Source organism: Octopus sinensis, linkage group LG1, assembly GCF_006345805.1.
Source record: "Octopus sinensis linkage group LG1, ASM634580v1, whole genome shotgun sequence".
Lineage (NCBI taxonomy): Eukaryota > Metazoa > Mollusca > Cephalopoda > Octopoda > Octopodidae > Octopus > Octopus sinensis.
Genome location: NC_042997.1, coordinates 168,383,389 through 168,409,438, shown reverse-complemented (window position 1 = coordinate 168,409,438; position 26,050 = coordinate 168,383,389). Strand labels below are relative to the sequence as shown.

At 35.1% G+C, this 26,050-nt stretch overlaps 1 protein-coding gene across 2 annotated transcripts in view; it reads right to left on the bottom strand.

Annotated features, from left to right (window-relative positions):
- The window catches only part of LOC115210367 (arf-GAP with dual PH domain-containing protein 1), an 84,895-nt gene that overhangs the window by 18,024 nt on the left and 40,821 nt on the right, over window positions 1–26,050 (bottom strand). Inside the window, exons 1-3 of one of the 2 annotated variants that reach the window (XM_029778932.2) lie at window positions 17,924–18,059; window positions 14,682–14,809; window positions 2,633–2,724 (exon numbers count right to left, since the gene is read on the bottom strand). In XM_029778932.2, the coding sequence (XP_029634792.1) occupies window positions 2,633–2,724; window positions 14,682–14,809; window positions 17,924–18,041 (338 nt within the window). In that variant the 5' untranslated portion in view covers window positions 18,042–18,059. Of the gene's footprint in view, window positions 1–2,632; window positions 2,725–14,681; window positions 14,810–17,923; window positions 18,060–26,050 lie in introns of those variants that run through there. The other variant, XM_029778941.2, reaches the window with a different exon arrangement.

The following is a 26,050-nucleotide window of genomic DNA, read 5'->3' as shown; positions in this document are numbered from 1 at the left end:
ACATAAACGACTGTTATTTCTTGCATGCTCTGCTACCATGTAACAAGTATTTGAGGTCCTATATCGCAAATAACTGTTATGTGGTAGCATGGCATGCTAGAAATAGCAACCAAATCTGCAGAGCTGAGATATGTTGAATGCACTTGAAGAAAGTTTTGCAATGGTATTCCCTTGGGGTGATCTTTCACTATGACTCTCAGAACTGTCATCTGGATCATCTGGTTTTGTTCATGTACATGTGTGAGGGAGAGAGAGAGTGCTACTTATACATACATGAGAACACACATGTTCACTTACTCACTTTCTCTCTCTCTCACACACACATGCACACGTACAAACAAAAATGTATGCATATGTATTGATGTTTATATGTATACATGACAATACACCCCTTCACTTACTCTCTCTCTCTTTCACACACACATCCACTTCATATACACATACATACATCTTTCACCTTAAAATAAAAGTAAATAGATAAAAATTTTTACGGAAATTAACAAATTCCAGACAGTCGAAGTGAAAGATCGCCATTCGCTTGAAAATAATTTTTAAAAAAACATTAAAATATTGTCTGTTTAAAGAAAGCTAAAATATAAATACTGACTGTATAAACAGCTTACATTTTTGAAATTACAATCAGTTAAAAATATTTCTAAATGATTAAAATATTGTGTACATCAAAAAGTCAACTCTTTTTTACTTCGAGCCAATGAAGACTATGTGTGTGTGTATGTTAGAGAAAGCAGACGTGTTTGTGTTGATTGACAGACCATGACATTCATTTTATGCGTGTTGACGTCATGGAAGCCATGTTTTTTCATTAAGAACTAACAAACAAAAATTGTGTTTAATTGTATTCATTAACAGAGATACAAATATCACAAAAATTTGTACTGCACTCCCAAAGGTAATATGAAAATAAATATACTAAAAAATTAAGATAAAATATACTATTGCTGAGATATTTCAGGTACACACAAATAGTATTACTCAGATGGATCAGAGAAGTTCCTTTCAGTCTATACTGTGATGGTGTGATCTGAAAGGAAGATTTTAATCTAAGAGATGAGAGATGGATGAAATCCATCAACCATTGGTAGGAAACTTAGTAAGAAACTTTTTATGCGAGACATACTCAAAAACCTAAGGTAAGGAAATAAACATTCTTCAGTTTAGTAGTTTGTGGATGTGCTTTTTCATTGGACCATTTCTCTTATGCTTGCCTTCCTTGGGTAGCCATGTATCTCATCTACTGCAAGACACCTGTTTTTATCCCTCTATCATACTTTAACCTTTCATCACCTCAAATGATTCTTGCAAGTTACTTGGTAACTTTTCTTGTGCCAGTGTCATGTAAAAAGCACCCAGTACACCTTGTGAAATGGTTGACATTAGGAAAGACACCTACACACCATACTGAAGCAGACACTGGAGCATGGGCAGTCCTCTGGCTTGCTGACTCCTGTGAAAGTGTCCAACCCATGCCAGCATGAAAAACAAATGTTAAATGACAACGTCAGTGATCATGATGACCGGATTCAGTTTGAATGTTGAGTTTGGTGATGATGATCTGTTCAGTAGTCAGATGGACTCATGGACCTGGTCGTCTCCAGTTGGTTTTCATGATGATGGAATGGCAGAATCAATGAGCTATTTAGTACCAGTGCTTAAAGCAACGATACATCTATGATGCTCTTTTACACAGGGGAAGGCAAAAGACTACTGATGATGGAATAGTGAGAAATCACAGTTGTGGTGATCCATTCCAAATTTTTCAATGACTTCATTACAGCCATGTTAGAACCAACACTGGCATTAAAACCACTAGCAATAACAAATTTGCCTGTTTTCAGAATAAAGAAATGTAAAGTTACTCATAGAATTTAGCCTTCATTTCATCTGTGTAGGTCAGTTCATGGCTGCAATGGGTTTTACAATCTTCAAATTATTAAGAAGATTCAGATAACCTACCAGCTAGGAATATCTTCTCCAGAAAACAAGTATTAATCTTATCCTACTCTATCCTTCTTTAGTAACTCCAAAAGAAGGTAAAACTAGACACGCTTTTACAATAAACACCTAGTCTTGAAATCAAGATTTCACTTAAGGCTGCAATGTCAAGTTTTTGTCCAGTCAAAGCTAACTGTATTGTCTTTATCCACAAGCCATGAGTGAGAGTAATGGTCTGTTCTGTATTTATCACCTTTTCAACATTTAAGTAAAGTCCTTGTCAGTTATGGAATTAAGTAAGTAATATAGAGTATTTTTTCAAGCCCTTTCTTCAAAAGGTGAGCAGAGCATTCTTAAAAAGGGTGCTGAACACTGATGCTGTTCAAAACAAAACAAAAAAAACACAAAAAAAAAAGAAAGAAAAGAAAGAAAGAAAATTCTAAGGTTACAGGAAATCAAATTTCCAACTAAAGTTGAGCTTTGTATCAGCAATACTTCACTTATGAAGTATTGTAACACTATGCCGGTCATGAGCACAAGTAAAAGGATAAAATGTCAAAATCAAAAGCTTAATTGTCAACAAAATCATTTAACATTCAAAAGAAGGCGGGGTACAAGAACTGGAAAATCATATCAAAACATTCCATTTGCTTTAATATAACTCAAGTGTAATACTTACCCAGGATCTGTTACTCTGGGCTTTTTGTAAAAGGGTGGAACATATTTTTCATAAACTTGTTTTGCTTTCACATTACCAATTTTTTTCATCAGCTAAAAAATGAAACAAACAAAGAGGTTCTGCATTATTAAGAAGTGCATACATTGTTTTTAAATAAATTTGAAATTACCTGAAAAACATTACTTATATTCCAAAGTTCATCATCCCAATAGTAGACCATTAGATTAGTGTAGACTGTTGGTTCCTTTGAAGTGGGTACTAATGATTCTCCATGGATATAGGGGGGATGAGAAGGAGTATAATTATTCAACATTTTTATAACCATATTTCTAATGAACTACACTATTCTATTACCATATATACACAAATAATAGTTGATCTTATGTAAAAGTTGACCTCCTATTTTTAGCTAAAAAATTGGGAATTTTCCATAGATCCCATAAAAAAGTCAACCCTAGTATTTCATGAGCAACAGGACAACATTTGTGGGTCACGGTACCATATTCTCCTGTATGTAGAAATAACACAGTTACAAAATTGTGTGGCTACCTTACTGTAGCCTGCTCTACAGGTGGAATGCTTAGTGCTTATAATGGAATGCTCAGTGCTTATAGTAAAACACCATTTAATAGCGAGCACTGCACATCTGTTGATGGGTGTTACATCATCAATACTAAAATGTATGCCCAGGATATGTTGCAAGCCTGCATACATCTTCAAGCACAATAAACACAAGCATTATACACTCGTAGTTTACATAGTGAGAAACACAAGACAGCACTATTGGTGAACATTGACAAATGCCACTGTCTGAATTCATACAAAGGCGGGACTTTGATAAGCCTAAAAACATTCAAGTAATCGCTAGATCAGTGGTTCCCATGCAACCTTTATATTTTCTTCATTCATTCCCAAATACAATAAACACATGTGTCATACGCTCATCTGTTTACATGGTGAGAAATATGTTTCACAGACAGCACTATCAGTGAATAACAACAAACACCACTGTTTTGTTATTTACTAGAAAATGTGGTTGGATGTATAGAATTGGTAATATTACTGTAATTCATTGTGTTTTTGTTTTTATTCACTTAGACATCAGTTGGGTTTCTACTACTAACATGGTACTTTGGGTTCTAGCTTGAATTTCAGCCCCTCAAAAGTAGTATCCATGTTGACCCCATAAATTTGACCTTAAAAAAGAGCCTAAAAAATTCAAACTTTTACATGAGTATATACAGTAATTTTGAAAATTAATAAAACTCCAATAGTATTTAATAAAGTACCTAATACTTACATTTATTTCTGTATTAAGCTGATGTTTGGAACATTAAAGTTTATTTCATAAAATTATCAAGAATATGAACATTACACACACTTTAAAACAAGCAGTTTTCTAACATAGAACTGGAGGAATTTTCAAGTACCAAAAGGGTTAAATTCTTAGTGAAACAATTTTCAAAGACAATGGATTTTTTTTACTAGCCCTCTTGAAATATTTAAGTATTGTTATCTTATAAAGTGTTGTTTGTGTGAACTATTTTTCTGGGTCATTCTATGGAGTATGAAATAGGAAGGGATTACTCATGATGAGGTGTAGAATCAAGTTGGCAATAGATATGGATCTGTAATGTAAAACTAACTGTAAATTCTAGAGTTCCAGCTCGACAATAAACACTGGTTTAATTACTGCAATAAGATTATCTGGAAAACAAATGTAACTCATAACATCACACATTGGAAGAAATAATCAGTTGTAAAGTTATTTAACATCAACAATTCATGTAGATATAAAAATCTTAGTGATTTACTTATCTTACATCAGTAAATAACTACATGATCACTCAATGTGGTGAAAAATAGCAAACAAATCTCTCTCAAACATATCCCTTTTGCCTTTAAACATTGAGAAGGATGCACTGGATATCAGAAACAGAGATTATGTTTTTACAGACAGGATGATCACAGCTTGAATCCATCTTATTATACATCTGCTCAGTCAACACTAAGCTACAGCTAAACTACAACAATTCATTAAAGTCTCCAGCTACAATGCAGTCACTACTACCTATTATCAAAGAAGTTTATGAGAAGACCATATAGAAATAGTTCTTTTGCTGAGTTGTCAGTTCTGCAGGTGGAGCATATGCAGAGAAGTGGCTGTTTCCAATAAAAGTTCAATGTTTCAATTGAGTTGAAATAGTAAAATGGCTTCAATAAGAATCAACATGAGATCAGAACTTCTGGAGAGCACCTGGCTATGATGACAATACCACAGGCAAAATATATAAAACATTTTTTTTTTTATTGGTTATTCTAGGAAAGAAAGGCAGTGTCCGTAACCACAATTTATCCTCAAATCAGAACACAAAGAACCGGAACAAATACCACAGGGTCTTCTAACAATTCTGCTAACCCACCTGCACTAATACTTTATTTTAACAATCCCAAAAAGAGAAACAGCAAAGTTGACCATGGTGGGGTTTAACTCAAAGTGCAGAGAGCTGGAATAGATTGTGGTGCACCTGAGCACTATATACAATAATTTCATTATCATTATCATAGATAGTGCAAGGCATTTTGCCTCATGTTGTAAAGCCTCTGCCAATTCACCACCAAGTTCCACCTTGAAAATGATGTTCTGTTGCAACATCTATGTAGAGACCACTATTGTCATATCTATAACTAGTCTAAGCTTAATCATTTTGGTCACATATTCTGATTACCTCTATTACTCTATCCATTTTTCTGTTAACAATAGGTCTTATTCTATCCACTCTCGTGCTGTTATTTATTCAGAATTTGTACTAATACTATTACAAAGAAATGAATAGCTATAGTATCCACAACATGACAAAGATGATACTCTAACAAATTCTATATATCAAAATATAAATTTCAAAACGAGGCTAATTCATCTTCCTTTACTTATGCCAGTCATTAGAGAACAACCATACTGGAGCACCACCTTGAAGGGTTTTAGTCAAACAAATCAACACCAGTACTTATCTCTCTTTTTAAGCCTGGTACTTACTCTATTGGTCTCTTTTGCTGAACTGCTAAGTTACAGGGATGTAAACAAACCAAAATCAGGCTTCTTTCAGTTTCCATCAACCAAACCCACCAACAAGGCTTTGTCAACTTGGAGCTAAGTAAAAGACACTTGCCCACTGTACCATGCAGTAGCACTGAACCCAGGACCATGTGGTTGGGAAGAAAACTTTTTACCACACCTTAACAGCTTTAATTCTATTTATAGCTTTTTTCCCCCTCAAGCTATTGGATATTTAAATACAGTTACTTCAAATATGTGTACATATTTAGAGCCAGAAATGATGCCTCTATGTGGTCATTAGATCTGGAAATAGCAGCTAAATCTCCTCCAATTGTCTTTTTAAAATATAGACCACATTTGGTAATATAGCCTAATATACACTGTTTGAATTAATAATGAGATAGTCAAAGCTGGAATGCTTTTGATAATAGGTCTACTTGATGAGTCTTATCTGGAGATAAATAATAATAACAAAAGACTTAACCATGAAGAATGAAACCTGTTATCAATAAGGCAGTAGTTGCCTTACCTAGTAACACAACTCAAATATTGTAACTTGGTTCAATGTAAAGGTCAAAGGAACAGAAGTCCAGTAGAACATGCTGTCATTAACCTTTTTTCAAAAATAGATTCATTACATAAAAATAGTTAGAATATATATATATATATATATATATAGAAGTAGATAACAACTAATCACAGAAATTTATAATCTCTGAAATGTATCACAAAAAGTAAGTTGTTGATTAAAAATGAACTGGACGAAAAGAAGGCAGTGAAGAAACTTGGAGTAGACTACAACAGCTAATCTCCACCAGCTGCATGTAAAGAGTAGGTTAAAATCATAACGTTATCAAGATTTGAATGAAACTTTTCACCAGCACTGAAAATGTTAAAATGTTGCAGATGTGATGATGATGATGATGATGAAAGGGATGGTGTTGTTGAAAAGGTGTAGGAAGATCAATCATTTCCACCAGTATATTCACATACTCTGTTATTACATAATATTTTAGTGACTTAACAAAAACTGCCAACAAAAATGTCAAACTTTATTTGAAATGCTATCCCTTTGTCCTTGACTGAGAAATGTTAACATCAAGTTGAACAGTTCTACATTGCCGCATAGTTGGTTTGCTGATTTCTAACTAATCCTAAACTTGCTCTCCACAACCCCCTTTCACTTCAGCTGTTACCATTGCATAACTTTTTCATTCAACACATACTGTCTATTTCCATTTATAAATCATTGTAATTAATTTTGTTCTTTTTTCTTTATAACTCCCCTCACGCAGTCAGCAGGCAGTGATTGAATCTATAATCCACATACACGGATAATGTAGCAAATAACAAATGTAGAAAAGACATAAAAATCTCAATAGACACGAGCATGGCTGCATGATTATAAGTGCAGGTGTGGCTGTGTGGTAAGAAGCTTGCTTCCAACCACATGGTTCGTGGTTCAGTCCCACAACATGGCACATTGAGCAAGTTTCTTCTACGATAACCTCAGGCTGACCCAAGCCTTGTGAGTAGATTTGATAGACAAAAACTGAAAGAAACCCATCAAGTGTGTGCATGCGTGCGTGTGTGTGTGTGTGTGTGTGTGTGTGTGTGTGTGTGTCTTTGTGTTTGTCCCCTTATCACCTCTTGACAACCAGTGTTGGTGAGGTTATGTTCCTGTAGTTTAGCAGTTCAGTAAAAGAGAATGAAACAATAAGTACTAGGCTTTAAAAAAATACTGAGTCCAGGTGTTGATTTGTTTGACTAAAAAACCCTTCAAGACGGTGCCCCAGCATGATCACAGTCAAATGACTGAAACAAGTAAAAGAAAAGATGAAGATAAAACAGAAATTTGCCACTTGGAAAAAGGAAACAAATCCTAGCAGTCGTAAGCAACCCTTACACAAGGGAGATAAAAATACCTTCAAGGAAAAATTTATTTTTATGTTTAGGGTTACTACTTCTCTTTTTTCTTATCCTGTATCTATTTTGCTGAGACAATTTCTTAATTCACAGGTATGGACGTGGAATTAGAAGTACTTCCCAGTCACATGGTCCTGGGTTCAATTCCATTACATTGCATCCAGGGCAAATGTCTTCTTTTGTAACCCTGGACTGACCAAAGCCTTGTAAGTGAATTTGGTAGACGGAAACTGAAAGAAGCCTGTCATATACATATTTTTCACTTGTTTCAACCATTAGACTGCAGCCATGCTGGGGCACTGCCTTGAAGAATTTTAGCTAATCAAACTGACCACAGTCCTTTTTTTTTTTAAAGCCTGGTACTTATTCTATTGATCTCTTTTGCCAAACTGCTAAGTTACAGGGATATAAACACACCAACACAGATTGCAAGTGGTGATGGGGCACAAAAAGACACACACACATGCGTGCGCGTGTGTATGTGAGAGAGAGAGAGAGACACACATGTTTCTTTCAGTTTGTGTCTACAAAATCTACTTACAGGAAGGGCATCCAGCTGTAGAAACTCTGCCAGATCAAGATTGAAGCCTGGTGCAGCCATCTGGCTCGCCAGCCCTCAGTCAAATCGTCCAACCCATGCTAGCATGGAAAGCAGGCGTTAAACGATGATGATGATGAAGGCTTTGGTTTGTCCAAGGCTAAAGCAGAAGACTCTTGCCCGAGGTGTCACACGGTAGGACTGAAATCAGAGCCAAGTGGTTGGGAAGCAAGCTTCCTACCACACAACCACATCTGAGCCTATATATATGTGTGAGTGGGGGTGTCTGTGTGTGTAACTGATTCCTTTTCTTGACATCATGATAGTTGTAAATAAATGTCTCCATCATGCAAGTTGTGTCCTTCATTCCTAATCTTCTGTGAAAACATGTCTGGTCATGGGAAAATATTACCTTATTTGGAAACAGGTAAGGGTTGGCAACATCTACCTCAACAAAATTCTGTTCAACCCATGTGAGCATGGACAAGTGGACATTAAAGATGATGATGATTATCAAATTTAAAAATGATAATGATTATCAAATTTAAAAATGATAATGATTATCAAATTTATACATCATATCTGGTAGATATTCTTCAACCCACAGGTGTTGACAACACTACCTTGCTGTTTTCATTGTCTTGTTTTTAGTTCCTATTTCTCATTAATAAAATTCAGTTCTGCATCTAAAAGAAAACTAAAGTTTGCAGAAACAAGCAATATTTGACAGCCTAAAAATACAAACTTTTATTTATCTTCAGAAATCTCACTTTTCATAAATGATTCCATCCTGAAGAATTTTCCCATTGTTTCAACTGAAACAAGTCATTTCTTGGAAGTTTCACTTGGAAAATAACTCATATACAATGTTTATATCCAAAGAAAACTAAAGTTTGTAGAAACAAGTAATATTTGATAGCCTTTGATAGCATAAGAATACAAACTTTTATTTATCTTCAGAAATCTCACTTTTCATAAATGACTCCATCCTGAAGAATTTCCCCCTCATTTCAATTGGAACAGGTCATCTCTTGGAACTTTGGATATAAAAATTGTATATGAGTCATTTTCTAAGTTAAAAATATATCTACCAAAACTTTACCTATTATGGAATAATCACATACGCCACACAGCCACTTTAGTCTAACATCCTGATTATATCCAGTGGCCATTGAACTTTTTTTTATTAAACATGCTTACTCACTGTTGCCTCAATGATTTTATTTCCTCCCCACCCCATATTTACTACAATCGACTCTTTGCCCACCAATCTACTGAATGCAACCATGATCACAAATAAAATACTGTACTTAACTTTTTTCTTTTTTTTTTTTTACATCTCATTGCACTGCTTAACCTCCACTATATCATTCTTCATGTTAGGTTTTCCACAACAAAATAAAAATCTATTTATTTAGTCCCATTTTGTTATTATATTCCCAACTTAAAAACTAAACAAAAAAAAAAAACACAAAAAAAAAATCTCAATAACTGCCAACATCAACTTCATTGTATTATTTAAAAGATCATCAGATCAAGGACACACCTTCTTCAGTAGTGGAATAAATTAAAAAGAAGAAATGCCAGTCTTTTGTGAAGAGAGAGAACAGTTATTTGAATATATACCAAAAATCAATTCGTTTTATTTTCATTTCATAAAGATCAATAACAACCCACCTATATTTTATTGTTTTCACTTGATTAAACTCTCTTAAATGTTCTATGTTATTTATTTTTTCATCTTTGTATTAACAGCTGGTCTGACCAGTTAACAATAATACACCTTATACTACAAAGACTGCAACTATATGATTACACTTTGTATGAACCAATGTTTAGAAACATTCTTTTCCTTATTTTTACTCATTAAATTATTTGACCTATAACGGTGGGGAGGGGGTGGTCTATAAATAATTCCAATGCTCATTGTACCTTTTGGCCGATATCAAACAAAAGACTACATAAACTTGGGAACATTAGAAATGTTATTCAGACATGCAATAACATATCAAAGTGAATAGTATTCCTCATAAGATATTCTACTATATTATTTTCGTTTCTACTTCGAAGGAAGTAATGCCATGGTGTTTTCGAGCTGGCAGAAACGTTAGCACACCAGGCGAAATGCTTTGTGGTATTTTGTCCGCCGCTATGTTACGAGTTCAAATTCCGCCGAAGTCTACTTTGCCTTTCATCCTTTCGGGGTCGATTAAATAAGTACCAGTTATGCACTGGGGTCGATATAATCGACTTAATCTGTTTGTCTGTCCTTGTTTGTCCTCTCTGTGTTTAGCCCCTTGTGGGTAGTAAAGAAATAGGTATTTTAAATTTAACAAGCCAAATATTTCAAACATCATGATTGGTTAATTGGTTTTTAGAGAAAAATAATGGTTGCAGGACAATAGATTCGAAAGATCAGAAATTCATTCTCTGCTCTAAGCACTACACTGTTTCTCTGAATAAAGATGCAATGTCTTCCATGTGTTAGTCCAATACTAGAAAGAATAACCTGCAGATAGATGTTCCAACACTAATAACAGGATTTCATTTATATATTTTTATTTATTAGTCAATGAGAGTAATGCAGTGACTTTTGCAGAACATCCTTGGATGCTGAGATGGATGTTGATGAACATCTGCAGATCAGTGACTTCAAGTAAAGCCATAACTAGGAATAGCATTTGATGTCTGATCCAAATGCTGTATTCACAAGATGTAAAAAAGTGGTTTAGATTAAAGACCAAAACTTTGACCTTAATCTTTAGTTCTTCAAACACTGAATCTTTTCATTTAAAGTTGAACTTTTCACTCGGGATTTTTTTTTTTTGAATGGAGTGAACAATGCTTCTTGTATAAAGTAGATGTATAGAAGCTATAAAATGATATCAATGCTGAACAATTTGAGGGTGTTGTTATGTCAAGCTTCAATAAAGCATGGAGTGGTGAAGCAAGAATTTCTTTTCTTGTCATTCCTAGAGCTTTATTTCTGCAAACCATTCCCTCTGTAATTCTTTTGACTTATCTCTGACAGTTATTTTTGCTTTATTTTTTTACTGGTTTCAATCACTGAACTGCAGTCTTAGCCAATTATATTGTTCCAGGCACTTATTTCAATTGGATTCTTATTTTATTGATTCTATTTATTGAACCATGAAGTCACAGGATATAAAAGAACACAACATAAGCATCAACTCCAACTTTTAGGCCACTGTAAACAAACACATAGGAGCACATGACTGATTTCTACTGTTTTCACCTACCAAATTCCACAATCAACACAGGCAATAAAAGGACACTTGCCTAAGTGCCACACAGTGGAAACAAACCTGGACTAACAAGATTGTATAGCTAATATTTGAGCACAATGCATTGCTGACTTATTTTTCTGGAGTCTGGTGCAGATCCCCAGCTTGTCAGCTCTGGTCAAACTGTCAACCCATGCCAGCATGGACAATAGACATTAAATGATGATGTAATATTGCTGTATTGAAATTTCATTTGTGTTTAGTGCATATTTCTAAGATTAAAAATTCAAAACCAAACTGATGAATCCACATCTATTTTCACCAGTAATGTGTCTCACTTCCCAGGCTCTACTGAATACCGTGTTTAATTTTGCATCCGTTTCTAATTCTTTTCCTCTTCCTTTCTCCCCACCCAATTCACTTAGAAGAATATTATTTATTTCACAAATATTGCTTCACAAAATATTGAGTTGGCTTAACTATGGCTGATAAAATAAGAATACTAGAGTTAATTCAATCAATTTTATCTTCCCCTTTTGTATCTTGTGCCAATGTGCAAAGTAATTATTATTAAAAGAAAATAGTTATGAGTATATATATAGAGAGACATATATAGTGTATTAGCCTTATCTTAAAGAGTGCTAACAGATATCAGAATTGAAAGAGTGCCAGAAAAAAATACCTCACAGTATTTAGTTATGTATCTTTACATTCTGAATTTGAACTCTGCCAAGGTTGAACTTACTATTCACCTTTACAGGGTCAATAAGTTAAAACCAGTTGAGTAATTCAATTAACTGTACCTGTCTCAAAGTTGGTGGCCAATGTTAGAAATCACTATTAGTAGATTAACAGAATTGGTAGACTGCCAGAAAAATGCTGAGCAGTATTTGGTAATGTTTATGTTCAGAGTTCAAATCCCACCAAGGTTGATTTTTGTCTCTGATAGACGTCTTTCTAATTATTATTGGTTATTTTCGGGGTGGTGGGGATTAGCTATTGTTCATGGTTTGAAAGATACATCTAGAATTTCAAAAATAATTTGATATGTCTAAGAAAACATGTATATATACATTATTCAAGTTTAAATGTTTTGTGAAAATGTCATAACAGCATTTACATTCTATAGAACTGCAATTTTCTAGACCATGTCTCTGTCTATTTATTAAAATTTATTGAAGTGAAAGAGAAGGGTTTAAAATATTTTCACTAGAAATTAACCACTTTAAAAAGTTAACAGTATATGACAAAAGGAATACAAGAATGTTAAGTAACTGTTGCATTGACAAAAAGTTGAATATATTTCAGCTATAACAGAGAGATATAAACAGGTTATGAAAAAAATATTGTGAACATTTCCAACACACACAACATATATTTTTTAATAGACAAAAAGTGGAGAAAAGATGTGTAGCAGAGCATTAACTCTGAATAAAAAGTGACACAGTGAAGAGACACCTTAGCCCTGGCAGAAAGTTTCTCTCTAATGTTGATGGTACAATAAAATGCACCTTGTCCATGCTGTGAAGTTTTCTGATGATATGAAGGACAACCAACCAATAAAACCATGCCAAAATTATGACAGACATATTTACACATACAGGAATAACACTTACCATGCTAGTGTTGCACATGGCAGTGGAGGGAGGGGTGATCAGATGAAAACATTTGGCCATATGTAAGAAACGCTTGACTCTCATCAAACACTTGCACAAACTCTTCCTTTCAGTTGCAGACAACAAGCAATAATTCACCCACCACCAAATTTCCCACTGCTTCTTATCAAATATAAAAATTCAAAACTGTTACTGTCAATACTGGATAGATTGTCGAGATTCAGGGGTATAGGTAAATGAATATGTGCTGTATGCAAAATACTAGATGAAGAAACACCTCAACTATATTATCTCATGGACAAAGAATACAGGTACAAATTCTGGATGGGTAACAGCAATAGAATAGGTAGAGTATGCATTTTGTTGGCAGAGAAATTAATTAAGTAACTGAAATATGTGACAGGATACATTCAAGTATAGGGCAGGATTCAAACTAGTCACAAGTAACATGACAAAAGTAGCATTCTCGCATTCTCTGCAAATGCATCATAATCAAGACTGACAGGTAAGCAAAAGGACTATCTCCATAAAATCCTTTTGCTGACTACCTTGATAATGGATGACAGTGATCTTATTATCATAGCTGGTGACTGATGGACATGTTGCAAAAACAAGGAGGCTATGAATATGGTACAAAAAATGAGGAGGGATCAAAGCTCTTGAAATTCTGTAATGCAAATGATCAAGCCATTTGCAACACTGGCTTAAGGAAATTGGTCAGTCACTTAATCACCTACTAATTAGATAAAGACACAAACCAAATTAACTTCATACTCAACAGAAAACAGAGAAACGGATGGTTGTAAATACCAAACCTTTCACCAGTACAGAATGTATCACTCTACATAGACTAGACTAATGGTTAGTGACTTGAGAGTAGAATCTAGACAGACTAAGAGACAAGACAATCTGGTGTAGGAAGGTGTTAAACCTGAAAGGTGCCTCTGATTGATACATACATTGAGGAGGAGGAAAAACAGAAAGCGACCTTTAACATAAAGGAGAACTGAAAGTTTCTTAGAGACAGTTCACTCTAAGACAGAAATTACATCTATAGGCAGTAACCACCAGTGATATCTACTGTAAAATTCCACTACCATGTCACCACAAGAGGTGTAATGAGATCATAAGCCAGCTAACATAGAAAGACTTTATATGTGGCAGATGACTAGGAATTGATGGAACAGACACAGTAAAATATATTCCTTCAAATGCTTGGAAGGCTGCATAATAGCTTCTCTTACCTAGATGACCTAATTAGTGGGAGAGAGCATAGTGGCCAGATTATGAACAGAGTGAAAACCATTTGGGGATATATTACCTCTGCTAACAACAAAGGAATTCTTACTTTGAGTAAAGGGTAAATTGGTGAATGTTTGTGTACAAAGTGCAATGTGTTGGATGTCGGCAAAACATAGGCAATGAATGTGGAGGATGTGTGGAAGCTGGAAAGAAATGAAGCAAGCATGCTCCACAGAATGTGTAAATGATAATGTACATGAACGACGGAGCACAAATGAGCTGGTTGTCAAAAAAAAAAAAAAACTGAATATAAGAGGAATCAAATTTAGTGTGCAAGAGAAAAGACTTGTGCAGGTGCAGACGTGATGCATATGGAGGATTACAATTGAGTGAAGAAATGCTAAGAGAGCCAAGTAGAAAGAACCTGCAGAAGAAGAAGACTGAGGAGGACAATGGGTAGATGTGGTGAAAGCTGATCCCAGGATACTTGAACCTCATGAAGGAGATGATGTGTTACCATGACAAATGGTGAGATGCTGTGTCGGAGAAGACCTGTCCAACCCATGCAAGCATGGAAAAATGGATGAAAAAAAATGAAGATGACGCATTTATTTTCTAACACATACAAACTCTTACTTTCTAACACATACATTTATTTTCAGAAAACATACATATGGTAATTTTCTAATGCATACATACAATTATTTTATAACACACACAAATATTTACTTTCTAATACACATATTTAATTTCTAACACACATAAACATTTACTTTCTAACACATACAAACATTTACTTTCTAACACATACAAACATTTACTTTCTAACACATACAAACATTTACTTTCTAACACATACAAACATTTACTTTCTAACACATACAAACATTTACTTTCTAACACATACAAACATTTACTTTCTAACACATACAAACATTTACTTTCTAACACATACAAACATTTAATTTCTAACACATACCTTTATTTTCCAAAATATTTTCTGACACATTTTATGCATTTACTTATTCCAGTAATTTGACTGTGGTCATGCTTAGAGCACCATCCTGAAGGGCTTTAGTCTATCATACTGGCCCCCAATGTTTATTTTATTTATCTTAATATAACAAATGGTCAAGTTACCTTTTTGACAAATGGACACAACTTGATACACAAGTGAACAAAGATACACATAAACACACACACACACATAATGGGCATCATGACAATTTTCACCAACCAAACTCCTCTCACATGATTGCAGTAGAAGACATTTCCCTAAAGCCTTTCAGAATACAACTGATTGCAAAGCACAAGATTGCAAAGTCAACTTCTTAACACAAACCAACATTATTTTCTAATACATACAAACATTTAAAGGATGATAACAAGTAAAAGAAAAAAAAAGAAAAATTTTATGAGAGGCTATTACTTAAGTCACTTATCTGTTTACAATATAAAGCGCAATATTCAGGAGAGGTAATTTTAAAATATTCAACATTTTAGTACTTTATTCTATAGTTTTACATTAAACTTTTCCTGCTTGTGCAAATAAGATGGATGTGTGTGTGTGTGTGTGTGTATATATATATATATATATATATATATATATATATAGTGTGTGTGTGTACATGAGTATTTTACAGTGTACTATGTACATCTACCTCTAAAAATAAAGTAAGAATTTAATGTTTGTCAATATTTACTGTGAGAACTGAAAGATTCCTTAACACTGAGTAACTAACAGTTTCATCCTGGGTCAGGAATCTTTGGACACATAAACATTTGTTTTCTTGACTGAAGATTCCAAACTAAGATGAAACTAATGAGCAGCAGTGAACCTTCCAATTCTATTATATATATATGATGGATTCTCTTGTTGTGAACAACAAATGAGGGTTCAGTAAAGCATTACACATGTTCTATGAACACAAATTTGTCTCTTGAGGCCAGCTGATGCCTTGAAAACCTTTTGGCAAATGGAACAAGTTGAGGACCCAGTTTGCTTGAATGCTTGTGGATCATTCACTGTGTGCTTTCTTGAGTGGACAGCAAGGCCTGCTTTGCTTTCTGCCAAAAATCACAATGACAGGTAAGGTTTCCATTTAGATGAACATTTTGCCAGTGTGCCCTCATGCCTGCACAAAGTTGGTCCCAATGCTAGAGTTGACTTGGCTCAAATTTTTCAACTAAAGAAAAGCAGGACTGGTGCCAGGTCCTGTGTTCTGATGCTTTGTTTTCCCAGGAAGAAAAAGGAATTCCACACTGCCCCAGACCATCCCCCAGTTTGTACCTGAAGCACATGAGTGACTCCCAGCTGACCCTCCCATTTGGAACTCTGATATCATCCACATGTAAGAGATGACCCGACCATCCAAGCTGTATTCCGACAAGGAAGGCCCCAACACCCAACATGTTGCATTCTGTTAGTATCTCACTGTTATGGATATGGTTACTCAGTTTTATGTTGGAGATAATAAGCAAGCATCACATATGAAAAGTGTCAAGCTGGTTGATGTGCTTTTGGTACATCAGCACCTTAAAGCAATGTGGTCAAGACCACCGACTTATATATATCGACTTTCACTTTCAACAATGTGTTGTGGCTGTTCTAAAGCCTGTGATAAAGCTTACTGAAAGCAGAGCTAGCCTTCCCCCAATTCTGGACTAGTGTCAGTGGCACTTGAAAGGCACCATTCGAGCATGACCATTACCAGCCCCATGCTAGTAGGGTATTAAGAGCACCATTCAAGCGTGATTGTTGCCAGAGCAGCTATCTGGCCTCCGTGCCAGTGGCATGTAAAAGACACCATTCGAGCGTGATCATTACCAGCATCGCCTTACTGGCACCTGTGCCGGTGGCACGTGTAAAAGATTCGAGCGAGGTCATTGCCAGTACCACCTGACTGGTCCCGTGCTGGTGGCATGTAAAAGCACCAACTACACTCCCGGAGTGGTTGGTATTAGGAAGGGCATCCAGCTGTAGAAACTCTGCCAGATCAAGATTGAAGCCTGGTGCAGCCATCTGGTTCGCCAGCCCTCAGTCATTCGTCTAACCCATGCTAGCATGGAAAGCGGATGTTAAATAATGATGATGATGATATATATATATCAAGAGAGAGAGTGTCTTACTGCTGACTACTCATGTGAAGTACAAGTGAAACCAGTTTTTGTCAGGCAAACTGGAGCAAACCAAGTTAAGGACTTTACACAACAGTTGTACTAAGATTTGAAATCATGTAATTAGTAAATCAACACCTTAACCTCACATTGTGTAAATGGTTTGTGAATTTTGCTTCTCAATTATATGGCATTGGGCTTTTATCTCATGGCATAGCATTTTAGGCAAGTGCTTTGACAGGTAAAACTAGATGGTAGATCTAATCCATTGTTCAGTTTATCACCACCACCTGGTCACTGCAAGTATTCAGACCACATCTCTAGTCTCAAGGCAGACAATTTGATATCCTAATGTTCAGCTTTCTACTGCAGCAACACAAGTAATGGTCTCTTCCCCTTCCACCTCACCTAAAAGCATGGTGTTCCTGTAAAGGTCATAGGTACTACCTTTTTACCTCTGACTAAGCTATAAAAATAAGTCTTTGAGCTTGTCATTAGAATAATTGATACAAATAATGTTTTTTAGGTATATAAATTCAAAAAATTCACCTGAAGCTGTTCGCTTTCCCATCTGTCCAAATGTATAGACTTTATTCGACTGACACCAGTTGAAAGGCTGCGATGTATTCCAGCACAGTCTTGACAAAGGAAAATACCTAATGTACATGATGCCCACTCAGGATCTAAAATAAAAAAAATATAAACAATAAAAAAAATGGTTAATGACAGACAACTTTTATATATATATTTTTTATATGCTTAGCATCAGCATTTATCATTCAATGCTGACAGAAGAGATTATATATATAAAAAAAAAACAGCTGCATATGCAAAATAGAGTGAATACAGTACTAACTACATTACATACTGGTAGGTTACAAGTTGATTTTTCAAGAAAAGATACTTGATTTTATTTGACTTGAGGGGAAAAAAAGTATCCAGTTCATAAATACAATGATAAAAAATATCCTATTTCAGGAAAGACTTTTCACATTTGAAGATAAATAACTGAATCCCAAGATAAGATAAGCACATCTTTAATGTGTGCACTACTACATTACTTATCAGTAGGCTGTCAGTTCTTTTTTTTGTGGGAGCAGGGAGGGCATTACAAATTTATTTTTTACAAATATCTACAACTTCGAGATGTTAGTAATTTTGACTGTTAACTACATCTTTAGAGATGGACAAAAAAATTTTTTTTAAACATTTACAGCTATATTACATTTTAATAGGTTTGATCTGTGATCATTATCAGATTACTTACTCTTGAATATTTACAAAATACCAAACTTGAATAAAACTAGGTACCATCCAAAAATAAGATACCTGATGATGATTAGAGATTAAACTTATTGAAACACAATACAGATGTAAATAGTGACACATCCTTTATTTCTAAATGATGAGGTTAATAGTCTCAAATATTACAATCATACTTATATAATCTTCACTTATATAACAGAGCCACAATGGAAACTGGTTCTTAGCATAAGTGTCACAAATCTGTCCCCCATTACTGTCACTGTAATAGGCATAGCTCACGGACAACGTCACCACAAGTGCTTTTGTGACTAGTTAGTATGTACATCAAATAACACCATTTCCTCTTACTTTGAAACCAAAAGCATATGAAAGATAAGCCTTTAAACAAGATTGTCTTCTTGTAGGTAACTATTTGGAGAAAGCATACAAATAAAATTTGCTTTACTAATTTACTGAACAAAATGTTTTCTAACCTTATTAGATTACTGAAACATCAAAGAAGCTTTTGGAGGACAAGCTGAAATAATTTACTATCATCTTCTCAAGGCATCTGAGAAGATTCAATTTCAACACTGCAATCTTATGAAACATCAATTATATACAGCAGCTGCATACAGCACTAAGCTGCACTTTCTCAAGAGTGTATGAAACCACAAAGGTCATAATGTCAATACTGTAAATAAAGTACTTAAAGAAGAGATTTGAATTAGAATAAAGTAACAAATAAAGGTTTGGAGACACGCACAAAAGAACTTGACAAATGAATACCAACAATTACACTATGATTACAAACACACAACATCTCTTAGTTTGCAGCTATTTATGATACAATGGCCTTTAAAAAATTTTACATTGGTATTTAGTTATCAAATATATGAAAATATGCTCTTAAAAAAAGATTAACTAAAAACTGTTATCAAATAACTAACTTTAAAAAAAAGATTAATCAAGATAAGCACCTGCAACCTCCCCTCTTCTCAGAAACAAATTACAACACCTATATTTCTTAACTCTTGGGATCCTAATAAAATTAGGTGCAATTAGTTATAGATAGTAATTTAAACAGACCGAGCTATTACTACTACACATTAAAAGGGTGATATTAAATATTTACATTATCTTTTATAAATGTGGGGGTGGGTATTATCATTTGACCATGAAAATTCAGTTATTTTATCAATGGAATTTTCTACTCTCAAATTAACACATAAGTTTTACTGAGGATTCCACAATATGTGAGAAGGATGTGCATTTTTGGATTACAGATACAAGCCATTTGTTGTGGTGAAATCCTGACACCCCTGTGGGATAGCAAGTGAACTGTCCTAAACCATATAAAGGTGCATGTGTACTGACAGGGCAACGTACAGTGTGGTATGTGCAGTCACATTTGTAAAGGCAGTCGTAGAAGTCATTGAGAAGAGATATAAGTTTGTTACACGTTTGTTACTGATTTAGTTTTTGCAGTGTTATAACACTGTTACAGTGTAGTCTATATACAAATGCAAGGATACAATATCATCCAATAAGATTCTGTCCAGTTCCCAACTTCCCAATTTCACTCACATGGTATGAATGAACCTGAGGTTAGAGAACAAAATTTGCCCAAGATTGAAGGGGGATCAAACTGGTCATGTCATAAATGAAAAGCAATGCACCTATATATATTTTTGTGTATGTATGTGTGTATATACAGAGTGCAGTGAATCAACTGTCATCTAAATTACACAAAAATGAAAGTAACACTGACATCTCATTTTAAGATATATTTACCAAAATAACACAGAAATATTTTGAAATATTAAAAAGTAAATTTATTCAATAAAATTGCAATTGGCTTCAACAACAGCCTCCAGACAACTTCGGAATCTCCCGCAACTCTTCTGGACAGTTTCCTTGATTAAGATGGTGAATGCTGTCATAATCCTTGCCTTCAGTTCATCTTTGGTGTTACAAGGAGTTTTGTTGGTCACTCACTTAACTGCACCCCTTGCATAATAATCAAGGAGGTTGCAGTCTGCATTCTCCTGCTTGTGTAACATGGTGCAGAGTCCTGTTGCCAGACATAGGGTCTCCCAACAACAACCTCCTTGACTCAGGGCAGCATTACCTCCTCCTGGCACTTGATGTAGGCCTCCATGTTGAGTATGAGGCTGTGTGGGAAGATGAATGGAGGCATAACTTCACCATCACAAGTGATCACTTCAAACACCATGATATTGACCGGCTGTTTGATTTTTATCACTATTGGTTTATGTCCTCAGATTGACACCTCAACACTCTGAAATGTTTGTATTGGAGCTTCTGGCATGAATGTGAAGTAGTACAGCTCATTGTTTCCGAATTTCTGTCAGAGGAAATTGTGTCATGGTGCTGTTTTTCTCACAGATGGTGCCCAACAGACTCTACTCTACTGTGTAGTCAACAAGATCAAAAATAAACAATACGCAAAAAGTAAAAATATAAAATAGTAACAATTTACCCATCGCACACTGGATATATATAGCAGAATAAGAACTAGAAAGTCCTTGGTTCATTATTATATAAAAGAAAAATTATCAGAAGAGCCTTTTTCTATTCATTTTTTCAAAGATATATATATATATCTAATGTAGGATAAAATTTTTCGAAAAAAATTTTATCAATGGTCAGCATATTAAAAAATACCTTTAAAGGTTAAATTTATAAACAATTTATAAGTAAGGGCAAAAGAAAAAAATTGGCATTAGAATTTTTTTCTTTTGCCCTTACTTATAAATTGTATATATATTATATATATATATACACACACACACACACAAAGGACAAGTATGATACATTTGACAAAGTTAATTCTTAGAAAAAAGCACCAATTCAACACTGTAGCGTAATATAGTTACTAACCTTCAGTAAAACATGACTAAGACAATAAGCTAAGGATACAAAAAGCACTATGAACTCAACTCTTAATTAAAGACACTTCAAACTAGGATTCATTCTAAGTTTATAGTACTTGAAAGAGGAAATGACGCCAATAGAACAGCTAAATTGAGAGGCAGTGAGGCTTTAGCACATCTAGTAGTATAATCTCTTACAACCATATCCCTCACCATCCCTTTTGATGACTACAATAACCAACAATTCCTCACTGTACTGCCTTGAGTAGGGAGGGGTGTTTGCAATATTCTTTTGTTTCAATGTTTGTGTGTTTTTGCGTTAAGTAATCTGAAACAAGTACACTTTTGCCCAGTTCATTTTTGTTTGCATTTTTATATTTGATTATTTATTTATTTATTTTTTATTCATGTTGAATTTAATGATAAAATAAGGCCACATTTCATGACAGAAAAAGAAAATACTTAAAGACCAGAGAGAAAGAAAAAGACATTTTCAAATATCCAATAAACTAGATTAGTCTGCCAAGTATAAATAAAACAATAGCAATGATTTATTTCACTTTAAAGAAAAAAATTTATAAACATATTCCCTTTGCCATCACAAATAATAGACATAATATATAAATTTTCATTTTGATAAAAGCAAATTTATCTGGCACTCCGTCAGTTATGACGATGAGGGTTCCAGTTGATCCGATCAATGGAACAGCCTGCTCATGAAATTAATGTGCATGTGGCTGAGCACAGACACATGTATCCTTACCATAGTTCTCAGGGAGATTCAGCATGACACCAAGTATGACAAGGCGAGCTAGCAGAATCGTTAGCACGCCGGGTGAAATGCCTAGCGGTATTTCGTCTGCCGCTACATTATGCACTGGGGTCGATATAATCGACTTAATCCGTTTGTTTGTCCCTTCTGTGTTTAGCCCCTTGTGGGTAGTAAAGAAATAAGTATGAAAAGGCTGGCCCTTTGAAATACAGGTACTAATCATTTTTGCCAGCTGAGTGATCTGGAGTAATGTGAAATAAAGTGTCTCGCTCAAGGACACAACACATCACCAGGAATTGAACTTATGACCTTACAATCATGAGCTGAATACACTAACCACTAAGTCACACGCCTTCACATAAATTCATCAGAACTAATATATTTAAGTATTTATTTTACTGCTTAATTACTCTTTTAATCATGCTAGAAATAGGTGTGATGGTTGTGTGGTAAGAAGTTTGCTTCCCAACAGAATGATTTCAGGTTCAGTCCCACTGCTTGGCACCTTAGGCAAATGTCTTCTACTATAGTCCTGGGCTGACCAAAGCCTTGAGAGCAGATTTGGTAGACAGAAACTCATCAGGTGTACATGTATATTTTTGTGTTTGTGTCTGTCTACCTACTCTTGACAACTGGTATTGGTTTGTTTATGTCCCTGTAACTTAGCAGTTCAGCAACATAAAAATGATAGAATAAATACCAGACTTTAAAAAAAAATAAAAAAAAGTACTGAGTTTGATTTATTCAATTAAAACTCTTCAAGGTGTTGTCCCACCATGGCCACAGTCCAGTGATTGAAACAAGTAAAAGATAGGTCTTGGAGCAAGTGTTTTTACACCAGCACAACTTTCCTGTTGTTATCCATACACAAAGAACAGACACCAGATATTAGCCAGCAGCAGACTGAGGAAAGAACAGGGTGCCAACACTAAGGTTTGAATGTAGTCATTTGGTCAATAATCCCAATGGACTAAAGTGTCTAACAATCTTTGAATTCATACTTTTATATAACATGTTCAAATCTTGCCTGACTTTGATTCTACTCCTGGGTCAATAAAATAAGTATCAGTAATAAACGGATATTGGTTCAATCAACAACAAACACATCTCTATACATAATTTTCAACTGAAATCAATTAAGCAATAGATTTTTTTTCCCAGACAATCTTCTATCTCTTTACATTTAATAAAAAAGAACACAACAAACGGACGAATTTAACAAAGATATGAATGAAAAATTAGACAAAACCATAGTACATAAAAAATCTGCAGCTGATTCCTCATCAGTCAATGTCAAAGAGATCATAGCAGTTTCGCACTGCACACATGTACACACACACACACACACAGTGCTTTGAGTACTGATAACTTATCTCAAGATGCTGAATTGCACAAAGGAGAAACAAAGGGCTGCAACAACTGGTAGTAAGTAAATTGTGGTAGGGAATGGCAAATTGCTATAGGGGTTTAGTAATAAAGGTACACCCATCTCTCGTGACCAATGGAATAAGCTGGTCACTATAAGTAAAGAGAAGTATGTGAAATACCAGAGTACGTAGTAGGCAGTCAGAGATAGTCTTTACTGGTTTTACTAAGTATACTGTATACCAAAGTGACCGTTATCATAATCCAACATTAAAAGGATTATAACGGTGGCAACAAGGATTCAAACAACTCACGAGGAATTAATAAACTTTAGAAGGAATTAACAACTTACGAGAAGTTAAACTCACAAAGTTTTGTTGTGTGAATTTTATGAAAAAAAAAATTGCAAAATTATGGAAAATTTGTTGGCCAGTTTGCTAGAGTTGCAAAAACAGCAACAACAGCAACTGAAAGAATAACAAGAGCAGCAGCTACAAATGCAAGAATAAAAACTGAAGCAACAACTCTACCAAGAACAACTGGAAGAACAACAGCAGCAGCAGATACAACTGCAAGAGCAACAACAGAAGCAACAACAACAAATAATATTGAGGAGACCCCCTTCGGTCATGAATGACCATGGGATTGCACCTAGAAAGTTACCCTCCAAGGCACAAGTCCAGGCAAGGTTGTTTGTGGAAGGCTAGCAGTCACTCATGCATACCAGCCTCTCCTCTCCACACCACTGATGTTATCCAAGGGAAAGGCAAAGGCCGATACAGCTTGGCACTAGTGATGTCGCATCTCATTTCTACAGCTTTATTAGTCTTTGATAAATTGCTACCTGGCAAGAAAAGAAAAAGTGCCAGGGAAGACATAGCAAAAGTCTTTAAAGTTGATGAAAAGATGTATATGAAGGCATACAAGAATGGAAAGTTGAATTGGGAAGATGGCATAATTACTAAATGCAAAGGTAAAATGGTGTATTGGGTAAAAGTAGAAAAGGCATACAAAAGAGACTCAGGAAGAAACCAACTGAAAAAGAGACTGGTGGTAAACGAACCAAAGAAGTTGGAGGAACCAATGGAATGGTTGTACAATACATTCCAAGTACCAACACCACTGTAGGTGATTGAACCCAGGCATACAAGACAGAGGAAAAGAAAATATAGAGAGTTCTTGAAAATAGATACCAAGTACAAAAAATATTGAATTACACGAAAAAAGAAGCTCAAAAAAAGGAGGTGGGGTAAATAAAAAAAATGACAATTCCTAAGAAAAACTTAAAAGGGGAGTTGTAGGGAATTAGTAATAATGGTACACCCCTCCCACATGACAAATGGAACAACATAGATAAAGAGAAGTACGTGAAGTACCAGTAGAGTACATAGGTGTTCAGAGATCATCATATCTTTACTGATTTTTCTAAGTATACTGTATACCAAAGTGGGTGTTATAATAATCCAACATTAAAAAGATTATAACACAAATACAGTATTAAAATGGTGGTAGTGATGGAGCCTGGGATGTATAATTTTTCAACATTTGGACCTGTTCAGTCTCCATCTGCTGCCCACTCTACCTTATTGATATCTTCTCATCTCTCTAGCAAACACCCACCTTCTCCATTTCCCACTGTACTGTTGCCATCCATGTAACAAGGGATAGCTTTGGATGTGTCTGTATTCAATCACCTCCTACAACCAGCCCTACCTCTTCACCTTTCTCTCCCTCTATCTTTCTCTCTTGTTACAACAATATGTAGGCAATGGGAGAACTGTATCAGGTATGTTTATCTGATATACTTCCACCATTACTATTCTATACAGCTAACCATTACTCTCTCTCTCTCTCTCTCACAATAACCTCTTGATTATGTTGTCTTGAATGAATGGAGACAACAGAGTAGCAATGACTTTTGGTCTTGCAAAGGACAGGGCAACCTCACAGGTGTTGATACCATGATAATATGCACTCAATGAATTCTATACAATGGCTTGTGGACCTAGTATACTCAGTAAAGAAATTGGTATTAGGAAGAGCATCCAATCTTGAAAAGTAGATCGTGTATGAGTGAGAAATGATCCTCTGAACTATCTAAGAGAGCAGTAAATAACTCAGTGTGTGATAATCCATCTAATCTATGCATCAAGGAAAGCAGATGCAAAAGGGACTCCATATATATATATATATATATATATATATATATATATGGCACGTAAAAAGCACCATCCGATCGTGTCCGTTGCCAGCCTCGCCTGGCCCCTGTGCTGGTGGCACGTAAAAAGCACCCACTACACTCACGGAGTGGTTGGCGTTAGGAAGGGCATCTAGCCGTAGAAACATTGCCAGATCAGACTGGGCCTGGCACAGCCTTCTGGCTTCCCAGTCCCCAGT